General features: G+C 41.5%; 1 protein-coding gene across 1 annotated transcript in view; it reads left to right on the top strand.

The window, feature by feature from the left end:
* The window catches only part of LMBRD1 (LMBR1 domain containing 1), a 132,604-nt gene that overhangs the window by 2,451 nt on the left and 115,679 nt on the right, over positions 1–14,474 (top strand). Inside the window, exon 2 of the mRNA XM_043890004.1 lies at positions 5,877–6,053. Within this exon, the coding sequence (XP_043745939.1) occupies positions 5,877–6,053 (177 nt within the window). The remainder of the gene's footprint in view (positions 1–5,876; positions 6,054–14,474) is intronic.

The raw sequence follows: 14,474 nt of genomic DNA, 5'->3' as shown, positions 1-14,474 counted from the left end.
TAGTTGGAAGCAGAGTATCTTTTAGGTCACTGTGACATTGTTCTATATAATATCACATCAAAACTCAGTAAGTAGAAGCTTCTTAGTATGAAATATGGGATTTGAAACCCTATCAATGAACGTTTGTTCTTTCCCCTATGGGTGGTTTTATAACATGATGCATTTGGTCATTTAGAAAATAACTGGTTCTCCGAGCTAAGCAGATCTTCAAAATATGGTTTATTTCTTTACATAAATATCACATTCATCAGTATCACCACTGATCTTGTCAGAAGAAATGTCTCAGAAATAAGTATTGAGAAATTGCCAAGCTCACAGTCATTGATACATAGTCATTTGTGCTTTCAAGTGAAACTTGTTTCTTGGAAATAGTGCCTCCTTTGGCTTTCAGCTCTTAATACAGGGTGCTTTTTCCTGAAGACAGCCATCACTATTTGAGCACATTCACGTTTTCCTCCATGGAATATTAAAGAAGTCAGGGGTTGAAGTTTAATGAAGTTGATATTTGCTGCTTTGTTGATTGTAGTTTGAAGTTAGTCATTCTTTCCTTCTGTGAGTGTGTGGTGGTTAAAAAAATAGTCACTACTGGCCCGTTTGGTTCTGGTTGTTTTGATTTGTGTTTAATTGGCCAGCAGTTTCCCCACCATTGGGCTTCCCTGGTGGCTCTGCTGGTAAAGAATTCACCTGCAGTGTGGGAGACCTGGGTTTGGGAACGGCTGGAGAAGGGAACAGCTGCCCACTCCAGTATTCTGGCTTGGAGAATTCCATGGACTATATATAGTCCATGGGGTGGTGAAGAGTCTGACAGGACTGAGCAACTTTCACTTTCCCCACCATAACTTATGCACCACAAGTGCAAATATCAATGTGGAAAGGGCAAATGATACTTTAGTAGTATTGTGAGAACAGTTTTCAATTTGCAGATCCCCAGAAAGAGTTGTGGGACTGCCGGGGGTCTGGGGACTTAACACTGAGAACTGCTAATCACCTGTTAAAGATTCAGAACACTGAAATTGACAGCTTTGTAACCTTGGGCAAATAGGATAGACTTCATTTTCATCTGTCACATAAGGAAAGGTTAGACTTGGCTCCTCCAAGCCTCTAATTTAACTGTCCATATTTACTATGTCCCATCTGAGCCCTTTGCCCTAGTCCCCACCCCCACAGGATTGTCAATAATTTGGCTTGCACCATCTCTCAAATTGCGTTTCCCATTACTATATACGATTGAGTCTCGATTTCTGTAAAGCAAGTTTACTTTTGTTACTCCCAAGTGAGGGGATCATCTGGGAACTTGTTAGAAATACAGATATGGGATGCCAGCCCTGCGAATCAGAATCTGCAGTTTGACAAGATTCCAGGCAGTATGTGTTCCTTGATTCCGTGATTCTCTCTCCTGCCTCTGCCCAGGTACTTCTCCACCTAGACGGCTCATTACAGACACCTGGGGAGTATTAAAAGCCCTAATGCCCAAACCAGTTAAGTCAGAATCACTTGGGAGGGGTTGGGGACTGCTCTAAATCTTTCCTTATGACTGTTAGCAGAATTATATATTAGTTTCTTTCATGAAATTCTCTAAAATGTTATTTCATATGACATTTAATAATACTTGCTGCTCTTTGTTGAGCAATTACTAGCCTAGGCACTGTGCTGAATTACATTCAATTTCCATAACCTGCTATGAAAGAAATATTCTTATCTTACAGATGAAGACAGTTGGTTTATTTTATAATGTAGTAACTATTGATAGATTTAACCTGAAAACAAAAAGCTCTTTGGGGTCTGTTTTAGTAAAGTTTCCCCAAACCCCTAAAAGTTTGGGAACCTCTGGCTGAACTGTTTTGCCTAGGTTGCCCTTTTTCTGCTTGTTTGCCTGTTATTGGCAAGCTCCTTCCTCTGCAGTAATACCTACCGCTTCAAACTTTGTGTAAGTGCAGATCTTCTTCAGGTCCAACAAAGAGTTTATTCGGTTTTTTGTCTTAGCTGCTGCTGAGGATAGAAAGGCTCATCTCCCAGTGACTTCCAAAATAATTTGGGGAAAGCTATATTTGTCAATTTAGAAACAAACACATTAAATATTAATATAAGTAACATTTTTAAAAAGTGTTTTCCAAAACAAAGTGAAATTAGTAAATTGTTAAGAATTTGAATAAAGGTCTTTTTCCTTCCTTTTTTCCTCCTTCCCTCCCTACATTTCCTTTTATTTCTTTCTGTCCAACATCAATATTCTGAAGTGCACATTTTTCTTTTCACTTTATTTTTCCTGATGTTCTGACACCAGCTGAAACATTAGTAATGTAAAGAAATTACATGCAACAACTTGAATGGATTTCAAGTTCATTAAGTTAAGTAAAAGAAGCCAGACTCAAAAGACATACTATGTAAGTACACTGACATTCTAGAAGAAGCAGAAGCAGTGGGTGCAGATGATAGATAGTGGTTGTCAAGGGCTAGCGAGTGGTGCGCTTAGTCACTCAGTCATGTCTGACTCTTTGTGACCCCATGGACTATAGCCCACCAGGCTCCTCTGTCCAAAGGGGTTCTCCAAGCAAGAATACTGGAGTGGGTTGCCATGACCTCCTTCAGGGAATCTTCCCAACCCAGGGATTGAACCCAGATCTTCTGTTTTGGAGACAGATTCTTTACCAACTGAGCCACCAGGGAAGTGGAGAGAGGAGTTAATTACGGAGGGGCAAAGGAGGTTTTTCTGCAGTGATGGAACTGTTCTTTTCTCTTGATTATAGTAGGAGAATTTGGAAACTGTAACTAGTTAGGTGGTGTTCTTAGTTAGTTTCTGGCTCCTGAAGTATGATACCCAAAAGGGAAATAATGTTACATGAAAAACTAGGTTTGCCTGTTGATGAGTGTTGAGCCAGCAGACACAACCAAGCCAAAGATCAGGAGAAGGGAGAAAACAGGGGGGCTTTCCTAACCCAGTCCTCGGCAAGGTTGGGGAAGTTTAAAGCTGCCATATGACCCAGCAAACCCACTCCTGGGCATACACACCGAGGAAACCAGATTTGAAAGAGACACGTGTACCCCAGTGTTCATCACAGCACTGTTTATAGCAGCCAGGACATGGAAGCAACCTAGATGCCCATCAGCCGACGAATGGATAAGGAAGCTGTGGTACATATACACCATGGAATATTACTCAGCCATTAAAAAGAATTCATTTGAATCAGTTCTAATGAGGTGGATGAAACTGAAATCCATTATACAGAGTGAAGTAAGCCAGAAAGAAAAACACCAATACAGTGTACTAATGCATATATATGGAATTTAGAAAGATGGTAACGATAACCCCATATGCAAGACAGAAAAAGAGACACAGATGTATAGAACAGACTTTTGGACTCTATGGGAGAAGGCGAGGGTGGGATGATCTGAGAGAACAGCATCAAAACATGAATATTATCAAGTGTGAAACAGATCGCCAGTCCAGGCTGGATGCATGAGACAAGTGCTCGGGGCTGGTGCACTGGGATGACCCAGAGGGATAAGATGGGGAGGGAGGTGGGAGGGGGGTTCAGGATGGGGAACACATGTAAATCCATGGCTGATTCATGTCAATGTATGGCAAAAACCACTACAATATTGTAAAGTAACTAGCCTCCAACTAATAAAAATAATTGGGGCAGAAAAAAGAAATGTATTACTTGTAGATTCAGAAAACATGTTAAGGATGTATAGGATTTCTTTAAATAAACATGTCTTTTGCCAGGAAAAAAAAAATAAAGCTAAAGGTCATACATATTCATGAAGGGGCTTGAGTGATAGACAGAATCCAAGGAGGGTCAGGACAGATCAGCGTCATCCCTCAGGTTCTGGTTGAGCTTGAAGCTGATCACTGCAGGACAGTCTTCAAAACAGACCTGGGAGTGCTGACAACTGAGGTACTGTCTGCTGTAGTTACTTCTCTTGCCTGATAGAGTCATTTGTTTCTGCATCGTTTTATTCCCTCTAGATCTTTAATTACTGAAATCTGTCCAAGGGCAAGCATTGTGGCCTGGCTTAGATCACAAAGTAGCTTATGCCAAAAATGGCTTCTCATATGTCAAGAAAGCCATGCCTGGATCTCTTTCTCTAGGGAACCCGTACCTTGTCTACACTGAAAGTTAAATCTTTTGAACAGCGTGAAAGGAGAGAACAAAGCTTGTGTCCCAGAGCTTTTATAGAGCTGACTTAAAACCTTGGTTCTCAAGTTTGCCTCAGATTGGCATCCTCCGTGCTGATGCCTGGAGAAGCCTCAGTCTCTGATGGAAGTGATTTGGGGAAGGCCGTAAAGGGATTTTGAGTTTTTACCCAGGGGATTCTAACACAGCCAAGGTTGAGAATCACCCATTTAGGATCTGCCTGCCATCCCCTATGATTGAGCAAAGCAGAGATTCTTGAAGTGTAGTCTCTGGACCAGCATCAGCCTTCCTGGGAACTTGTTACAAATACAGGTTTTCTGGACCCTTTCCAGACCTGTTGAATTTGAAACTGCTGTAGCGGCCCTCCAGGGAATTCTGATGCCAGAATTTGAATTCTGATGCTAGAATTGCAAGAGTAAAGTTCTTTACTCTGTGTTAATTTCTAGAGAGATGTTGGTGACTATTAAAAAGACCTGATGGGTTACAGATGTCAACCTCCGTACCTCTGAGTGTACTTTTTTCCCTGGAAAGTTCCTTGTAATGCACATGCATCCATTTTTCAGTATTCATTCTTCTTTGTTTAATACCCTTTAAAATGTGAATTACAGTATAATATGTTGATTGCATGGTGACTGTTGACAGTTAATCTTTAGCTGAATGATAAACTCTTAAACTGTCACAAAGGAACAGAAGTTAATTTCAGTTTGGGTGGTGTTTTGTGATGCTTCTGTAGTAAGAACAGGGTAGAACAACTTTTGTTTTTAATTAATTTTTTTTATTGAAGACTAATTTCTTTACAGAATTTTGTTGTCTTCTGTCAAACCTCAACATGAATCAGCCATAGGTACACATATATCCCCTCCCTTTTGAATCTCCCCCCATCTCCCTCCCCATCCCACCCCACTAGGTTGATACAGAGCCCCTGTTTGAGTTTCCTGAGACATACAGCAAATTCCCGTTGGCCATCTATTTTACATATGATAATGTTCCATGTTACTCTTTCCATACATCTCACCCTCTCCTCCCCTCTCTTCATGCCCATAAGTCTATTCTCTATGTCTCTTTCTCCATTGCTGCCCTGTAAGTAAATTCTTCAGTACCATTTTTCTAGATTCCGTGTATGTGCGTTAGAATATGATATTTATCTTTCTCTTTCTGACTCACTTCACTCTGTATAATAAATAGGTTCTAGGTTCATCCACTTCATTAGAACTGACTCAAAGGTGTTCCTTTTTCTGGCTGAGTAATATTCCATTGTGTATATGTACCACAATTTCTTTATTCATCAGTTGATGGACATCTAGGTGGCTTCCATGTTCTGGCTATTGTACATAGTGCTGCAATGAACAATGGGAAACAGCTTTTAGTTACATCCCCTTTAGCTTGGGAAAATGTATAGGGAAAAGTATTAAGAGCTAGTTATAACTGTAATGTGTCAACCATTAATGGTCATATTGTGTTCACGAGGAAATATGTAACTGAGCACTGTTATCAACAACCTTTGCTTGTGTTTTTTTGATGTCTTGGCACCCCAGTGATAATGTACTGCTTTAATGAACTTGGCCTTGTAAATGATAAATCCTGACTAAGTTTATAAGGGGTAGGGGACTTCTCCATGTACATCTGAAAGCATCTTTACTTGACATGAAGTTTCCCACCAGAAACTTTAAAACACATTCTAAAATCAGTATTAGAGCATAGATAAGGCAGTAACAAAACATTTCTTTCTGTCTGTTTCAGGCTATTTTGGCATTCTGCTGGATATATGTTCGCAAATATCAGAGTCAGCGGGAAAGTGAAGTTGTCTCCACCATAACTGCCATTTTTTCTCTGGCCATTGCACTGATCACTTCAGCACTTCTTCCAGTGGATATATTTTTGGTTTCTTACATGAAAAATCAAAATGGTACATTTAAGGTAATTATTTGTCCTTTCATGTTCTTGGCAATTAAGTATTTAATTAAATGTGTAGCAGTGCAGTGTGTGTTGTGTTTTATTATTGTCGCTGGGAATAAGCGAGAATGGAAATGGACACAGGCTGAAGATGTGACAGCTAATGTGGAACAGACATCTCACTGATTTTCAGCCATCCAAGAAGTCCTTTTGTTAATCAGAAAATTTGCCGAGTGATCACAGTAGGTTTTATTTTTGTGCCTTTCGTAGCTCCCTTGAAGTCTGACTTGATTTGCATTATCTAATTAAGACAACTTAGAAGGACCTCTGTTAGTGGCAGATTATGGTCTTCATCTCTATGTCACATTGAAGACCCTGAGTCACTGCGATGCAGGCTGCAGACGATCAGACCCGAGTTCTAGTCTTGGCTTCTCACTACTTAGCTTGTGTCTTTGGCCAAACTGAGCTTTTCTAGACTTCATGTTCCTTATATTTAAAATGCATGGTATTAGATTGGAAGGCTTCTGAGTTCCTTTTCAGTTATGCAGATTACTTTTACATTTCTTATTAGTGTAAGCTTTATGAGATAGGAAGTGTGTCTTGTTTGTTTCTAGGTGCCCAGCGTCTGACACATAGTAGGTACTTAAATATTTGAATGAAATATTATTTTAATTATCTCAGTAATGCATGGTTCCCAAATAACTTCCTGAATTGGGCCAACTGGACTTAAATGATTTGGTAATTTTTTTGTGTTAGGTTTGGCTAGATTCCAATTGCTGTGAAAACTGCAGTTCTTTTCTATAGGTTAGACATTCATTTAGCAAGTATTAATTGAGCTCTTGGTATGTGCGGAATGCTGTGAAGAGATAGTAACTAGTGTCCATAGAGTACTTAGTGTGTGTCAGACCCTCTCCTAAATGGTTTACATATCTTAATGTCCCAACAACCCAATAGTGTTGTCTTGGTTTTCATGGGCAGGAAGCCAAGGTTCAGAGAGGTGACATAACCCATCTCAGGTCTGGCGTTTGTGTATGCTTTTACTGGGATTTCCTATATGCAGTGTATAGTTATTGTTTGAGCAGGAGAGTTTTTTTAATTTTTAAATTTAGAATATTTGGTTTGTTTAGATTTTGTGGAATTACATTTTCATCTGGAAATTTCTAAAGTATTTTAATGAAATTATGAGCTTTCCCTTAGATCATGTAGTTGTTCTAGGACCATGCTTAGTTTAGTAATCAATCCCTTTTTGGATACTAGTTTTTTGTTTCATTTATTTATTTTTAATTTGTGAGGTTACATTATATTTGTTTCAGTAAGACTTTAGGAATTCACCTGTGTAAAGAAACAAAAGTATTTCCCATTAAGACTTGTGGCATTTATTCTATTAAACGCTCCATTAGAGAAGAAAATGTATAGCTGTAGTTAGTGTGCTTATTTTATGTTTCTTAAATCTACTTGTCTCTGAGAAACCTGCATGCAGATCAAGAAACAATAGTTAAGAACAGACATGGAACAACGGACTGGTTCAGAATTGGGAAAGGAGTATGACAAGGCCGTACGTATATTGTCACCCTACTTATTTAACTTCCATGCAGAATACATCATGTGAAATGCTGGGCTGGGTGAACCGCAAGCTGGAATAAAGATTGCCAGAAGAAATATCAACAACCTCAGATAATGCAGATGATACCACTCTAATGGCAGAAAGTGAAGAGGAACTAAAGAGCCTCTTATGAGGGTGAAAGAAGAAAGTGAACAGAATGGCTTAAAACTCAACATTCAAAAAAACTAAGATCATGGCATCTAGGCCCATCACTTCTTGGCAAATAGATGGGGAAAAAGTGAAAATAGTGACAGATTTTATTTTCTTGGACTCTAAAATCAATTTGGATGGTGACTGCAGCCATAAAATTAAGACGCTTGCTCCTTGGAAGGACAAACCTAGACAGCATATTAAAAAGCAGAGCTATCACTGTTTACAAAGGTCTATAGTCAAAGCTATCGTTTTTCCAGTAGTCATGTACAGATGTGAGAGTTGGACCATGAAGAAATCAGAGCACTAAATAAGTGATAGTTTCAAATTGTGCTGTTGGAGAAGACTCTTTGGGAGTCCCTTGGACAGCAAGGAGATCAAACTAGTCCATCCTAAAGAAAATCAACCCTGAATATTCATTGGAAGGACTGATGCTGATACTGAATCCCCAGTACTTTGGCCAGTTGATGTGAAGAGTCAACTCGTTGGAAAAGACCCTGATACTGGAAAAGATTGAAGGCAAAAGAAGGGGGTGACAGAGGATGAGATGGTTAGACAGTATCACTGACCTCAATGGACATGAGTTTGAGCAAACTCTGGGAGATAGTGAAGGACAGGGTAGCCAGTACTGCAGTTCATGGAGTTGCAAAGAGTCAGACATGACTTAGTGACTAAACAACAACAAAAATCTAAATGTGGCACCAATAATTAGAAGGGAAAAATTCCATGTTAAGGTTTTTCCTCTCTTTTTAAAAAACTTTTTCATTATCGAGGGATTCATTCAGCAATTGTATGGCCTTTGTGGTAGCTTACGGTGAACGGTGTTGGATTTGTGATCTCCAAGGAAGATTTAACTTTGGGACCAGGAACCAGGCTTGATCACTCAAGAGCTTTTGTATAGCAGAGTTTTATTAAAGTATAAAAGGGAGAGAGAAAGCTTCTGACACAGACATCAGAAGGGGGATGGTGAGTGCCCCCCTGGCTAGTGTTAGCAAGGAAGTTATATAATTTTTTAATTGGTTATTACAATAAAAAGAATGTTTCAAGGTTGTAAAGATCTTACTAGACCCACTCCTATAACTTACATTTTAAGATAACCAGATTAGCCAGAAGGTTTTCAGGAAGGAGAAACTGTCCTCAAGCAGGATACATTGTTGTTTTATAATCCTTGGTACAGAGTTTAAACTGAGTTGTTTGTTGTTTAATCATCAGTTCTGGGCTTAAAGAAGAAAACATTTTATGTGACTAAGGAATGTAGACAAAAAAAAGATCTTTGTCCTTTCCCCTGAGAATTCCAGACCCCTATTTCCACTTTGAGACCCCTAGACTCCTTTCTCCTCGGGGACCCCAGACTTCTCATCAGCCTGCCTAGGAATTGACTCTTTCATTCCCTCCTTTTCTTTTAAGAGAATTATGTTGCCAAGGGAAAGGGGCATTGTTTTCGTTGCATAACTGCTTCCTGCTGTTGAGGAGCCTAGTCCCTAAATTGTTGAAGCAACATATTCTGCTAACCCTCATATGGAGGGTCTCTGATCCGGGGCCCTCAAGTAATAGTTGGGCACTCATAGGAGCCTGGATAACCATTTGTAACTTAAAAGCCTTCAGATGGTTAGCAGCAAACCCCATTTTACAGCTACAGATGCAAGGCAAAATAGTCATTAAACCAAGTTAAAACCTAATCAAAATTAAAAGTTACATTATGTCCATAGTTAAGGTACAATATGTTATACCAGTCCATCTTAGGATTGTTGGATGTCATCACAGAGTTGAAGAAAGTCTTTTCCTTGAAGTGGAGAAACCCACCATGGGAAGTCTTTAATTGATGAGAAGGGGGAGTGCTCCACAGACCCAGCAATTATGATTCCAGAATTATGGAATGTGGTGTAGGAATGAGCCCAGGACAGTAAGGTGTTGTCTTGAGGGTCAGATGGCAGACTCAGGACTTTTGGAGTCAGCAGAAGCAAGCCCACATAGATTCTCAGACCCATGTCCATTCTTGGCTCAAACACTGGCTTGTTTGACTCAAAGTCTGGGTCAGGAGTTAACCTCCCGGTAATGTCTGTTGAAAAAGCTGAAAGTTGAGTCATATAGTTATAAGGCTTTAGGATCTATGACAATATCTGTGTGCAAAACTAGTCTGTCATTGAGGTAATCCCATTTTGGGGGGGCAGTTCATACCCTCATTATTAAAGGTATGGGTAAAACTAAACCAACTATCTTGTGTTTCCTGAGTTAGCTTACCAAGATGCCTATTAATAATGTCATTAGTCTTTTCAACCTTTCCTGAAGATTGGGGTCTCCAGGAACCCTGAATGATACTCTATTCTAGAGCTTTCAATACTCCTTGAGTTACAGCAGCTTTAAAGATGGAGCCATTGTTGCTCTGAACTTTAGAGTTTAAGATCCCACTTACATCATGAGAAGTCAGTATGTTAAGATTTCGCCCATTAGTAAACTTATGAGCTTTAGGCATTAGCAAGACAGTAATAGCAACTACCCTTAAGCAATGTGGCCATAGCCTTTTTTCAGTAACAAACAAACTAAACTCTGATTCTGTGGGCAAGCTCAAAGCGGGAGCCTGCAAGAGAGCAGTTTGAAGAGCCTTAAAAGCCCTTTGAGTATCTGGGGACCAAACTAGCTTGTTGATTTGGGCCTGCTGAGTCTCAGTAGAAGTTTATATAAAGGCCAGGCAAGTTCCCCAGAATCCAAATGAGGCAATAGCCTATAATGCCCAAGAATCCTCTCAGTCATCTTAAAGTCATAGGTAGAAGATGATTTAGTATAGATTCAACTCTAAAAAGCAAACTTCAAATCAATGACTGAAAAATATTTGATTCAGTCAGAAATTTCAGACAATGAAGTATCAGGATTAGGCATTTAACATTTGTGTAGCTTGAACAGGTCTCCATTTATCATTTGACTTTTTTTTTACACCAAAAATAGGAGTGCTGCATGAACTGTTACAGGGAATTAATAATCCTTGTTCCTTTAAATTTTCAGTGATGGGTTTTAACCCTTCCTTAACCTCAGGTTTTAATGGATACTGCTTTTGATGTGGAAATAGGTGAGGGTCTTTGAGTTTGATAACGACAGGAACAGCATTTTGTGCTTGACCCATAGTTTTTCCATCAGCCTACATTTGAGGATTTACATTTTCTTCAGTTATAAGAGCAGGTTCCATATTCATGAAAACAGAGGCCTGGACCTTGTTCAGTATATCCCTCCCCAGAAGGGGTGGGGGAAGCTCTGGCGTGATCAGAAACATGTGAGAAAACAGCACAGAGTCCCAGTTGCAGCCTAAAGGACGACTGAAATAATAGCGTTTGGCTCGTCCAGACAGCCCCATTACGGCAGTGGATCGGAAGGAAAGTGGACCAGGGGCTTTGGTGAAGCAGCAGGTTGCCCCAGTGTCCAAAAGAGATCGATGGATTGGCCCCCACAGTTATTAATACCCTGGGTTCCTCAGGTGTATTTAGGACGGGAACTTGTGTGGGGACCCCCGGGCACCTTCAGTCCTGATTGTCTTGAGAGTCCGACCCCTGAAACCTATGCCTCTGGGGCAGTCTCTCCTCCAGTGTGGTCCCTTGCAGACTGGACATGGAGCCGGGGCAGCTTAGAGGCTTGCGGGCAATCCTGCTTGAGGTGCCCCTTCTTTCCACAGTAATAGCAAGCCCATCCCTTTTCACCTGGGTCCCTCTGGGCATTCTTCTCAAGCTGTTTCAGAGCAGGTCTAATAGTCATGCTGGGGCTTCAGCCTTTTCCTGGTCTTTTTTTTTTTACCTCATATTTTCCTCATATTCTCTACCATAATATACCATCTGAGCCAGCTGCAACAGTTTAAAATTTTTAAAGACTGATTTGGTCCAAACGCCCGTTTTTGTAACTTATGGTGGATATCTGGAGCCGAATGAGTGATAAATCTTCTAAGATCATTCCTCCCTCTGCACTTTCAGGATCAATGTCAGTAAACTTGTGGAGAGCCTCCCGTAGTCTATCTAGGAATTTACTAGGAGTTTCCTTCTCTCCCTGTTCTATGTCAGCCAACTTAGCATAGTTTAGAGTCTTGGTGGTGTTCGCTTGAGTCCTTGAAGGTTACCTCTTGCAAAGACTCTGATCCTACCTTCCTTCAACCATGTTTTAGCCTCATTCTGGCACAGTTACGGGAAGTGCTTGACTCCCAGTAGGGAGGAGGGCTATTTCATGTTCCCTTTTTCCCCTTGTCTCATGTTCAAGCCATTTATCTCCAGAAGCAGTAGTTTCCCCCAGAACTCGAGCTGTCAAGTCAGGAGTCAACGTCTATCCTAAGACATACCCTCTAAATAGTCTTGAGTGCATTGGGACTGTTTGAATTTCTATGTAGACTGAGGCAACTCCTCCTGGAAGGGTGCCCTGACTCTCAGCCTGTTCAGTTGGGAACCCCAGATACAGGGGCAAAGTAAAGAGGAGAGGAGGGAGCTGAAGGTTTCATACCCAAATCTGTACCCTTAGGACATAAGTCTGGCATGTCTTGCAGAGAGAAGAAGAGCAACACATATCCCATGTCTACCCATTTCTCTTGTTTTCTACGGAACCAGTCTAGTTGTAAAACAGTATCTTGATTAAGAGACCTTTTAACAGGCCAGCGTTTCCCCATCTTCTAAAGGATATTATGGCCATTCAGTATCACAGAAGAAGATCAGGCATGTTTTTTTAAACTCTGGGTATCAAACTTGTCCCAGTTTTTTTAAAAAATACATTGTAAAGGAGTGGTTCTGGAACTGTTAGCTCCCATCTGTAAGAGAGAAAAAAGCGGCATCCACAGCCACGGCTTCTTTCCACCAAAAGCATCCTTCCCTGCTGTAGATGGGGGTGTAGACAGACTCTCCACCAAAGCTTTCCTTCCCTGGTCGGAATTAGTCTGTCCCTTACCGATGTAGGCATCTTACTTGTCCCTCCCGGTTCTATCACCGAGGTGGGGTGGCGGTGCCCCAGGGGCCGGCCTCATGCATCCCAGACTGGTTTCCAGTTCCTTGCCACCGAGACATTTGTTTGACTTGCCAGAGTAGCTTTGGGGAATGTTTCCCAAGCTAGTACTGCCAGGGGAAGCCTCCGTCTCACGTGTGCCCGTGCACACTCCTGAGTACAGTGCTGACCGCACTAGAAGCGGTGAGTCATAAAGGGGTGAACAGCAACCACGATGTCCCTTCTGAGCGTCAGCACGCCAGCGTATGTGACAGCAAAAGGGTCAGCCAGCGAGGACAAGGCAGTGTTTGTCCTCAAGCCACTAGGGCCAGTCCTTCCAGTTCACGTCCACAGATTCCACAGAAGGAGCACCTAGGGAGCTGAGACAAAAGCCATCAGAGAGCCTTCTCTGGTCTGCTAAGAGCTGACACCACCAAAAGGAGCCCACTGTAATCCCGATCTGTGTCCTCAAAAGCCTCACGGTCACCAGCAGTGCTTCAGTCAACATGGATAGGAGAAACAGCCGTGACAAAGACTTACCTTCAGGTCGCCGGCCCTGAGGCCTGCAGCCAAGAGCGTGCCCTCTAGCCTGAGAGACGCTCCTGCAGCTAGAGCTCCGCCATGCTCCCAAACATGCTCTTGGAACTTTCGGCTCCTAGCAAGGTTAGGCGCTTCCATACTTGGGGTCTAAATAAAAGTACATAATAGCAGCATGGATTACAAGTCCCTTGAAAGCCCATGATCCAGCAGACTATGTTAGTAGTTCTGATTCCCCACGCAGTTATGAAGTGGTCAGAGAGACCAGGACAAGGTGACCCGAGAAGGGAAAGTTCCGTCTACGTGCTTCGCCCTTTTCTGGCTGCTCCCCTAGCAGGGACGTTGGCTGTCTCTTGACAGTGGCAGGTCAGTATAAACCCCCCAAAAGATTCCCCATTTTGGGGCTGCCTTCAGTCATTTTGAGGCATCGTGAAACCGCATAGCAGGGCTCAATGCTTGCTTCACGCAGGGCGTATCATCCATTCACACAAGCACACAGTAGAGTTAGTAAAGCAAAACATATGTGTACTGAGAAAGCAGAGAGACAGCTCTGAGTGTTATTACCTTGGCCTGAAGATCCTGGACGAGCCCCCAAGGTGATAGCTTATGGTGAATGGTGTCGGATTCATGATCTCCGAAGAAGAAGATTTAACTTCGAGACCAGGGACTAGGCTTGATTACTCAAGAGCTTTTGTGTAGCAGAGTTTTATTAAAGTATAAAAAGGGACAGAGAAAGGTTCTGACATAGACATCGGAAGGGGGATGGAGCATGCCCCCCTCACTGGTGTTAGCAAGGGAGTTATATATGTTTTTAATTGGTTATTACAATATATCAAAAGAATGTCCAAGGTTGTAAAGATCTTACTAGACCCACTCCCACAATTTACATTTTAAGATAAAAAGATTAGCCAGAAGGATTTCAGGAAGGAGAACCTGTCCTCAAGCAGGATACATTGTTGTTCTATAATCCTTAGTACAGAGTTTAAACTGAGCTGTTTGTTGCTTAATCATCAGTTCTGGGCTTAAAGAAAAAAAATGTTTTATGTGACTAAGACTAAGGAATGTAGAGGAAAAAGAAAGATGTTTGTCCTTTCTTCCTCCTCAAGAATTCCAGACCCCTATTTCCACTTGTAGAGCCCTAGACCCCTTTCTCCTCCTCAGGGACCACAGACTTCTTATCAACCTGCCTAGGAATTGACTCATTTGTTTCTACT

This window comes from Cervus elaphus, chromosome 28 (genome assembly GCF_910594005.1).
Source record: "Cervus elaphus chromosome 28, mCerEla1.1, whole genome shotgun sequence".
Classification (NCBI taxonomy): Eukaryota; Metazoa; Chordata; class Mammalia; order Artiodactyla; family Cervidae; genus Cervus; species Cervus elaphus.
Note: the sequence above shows the minus strand (reverse complement) of the source record. Positions and strands in the feature narration are given on the sequence as shown.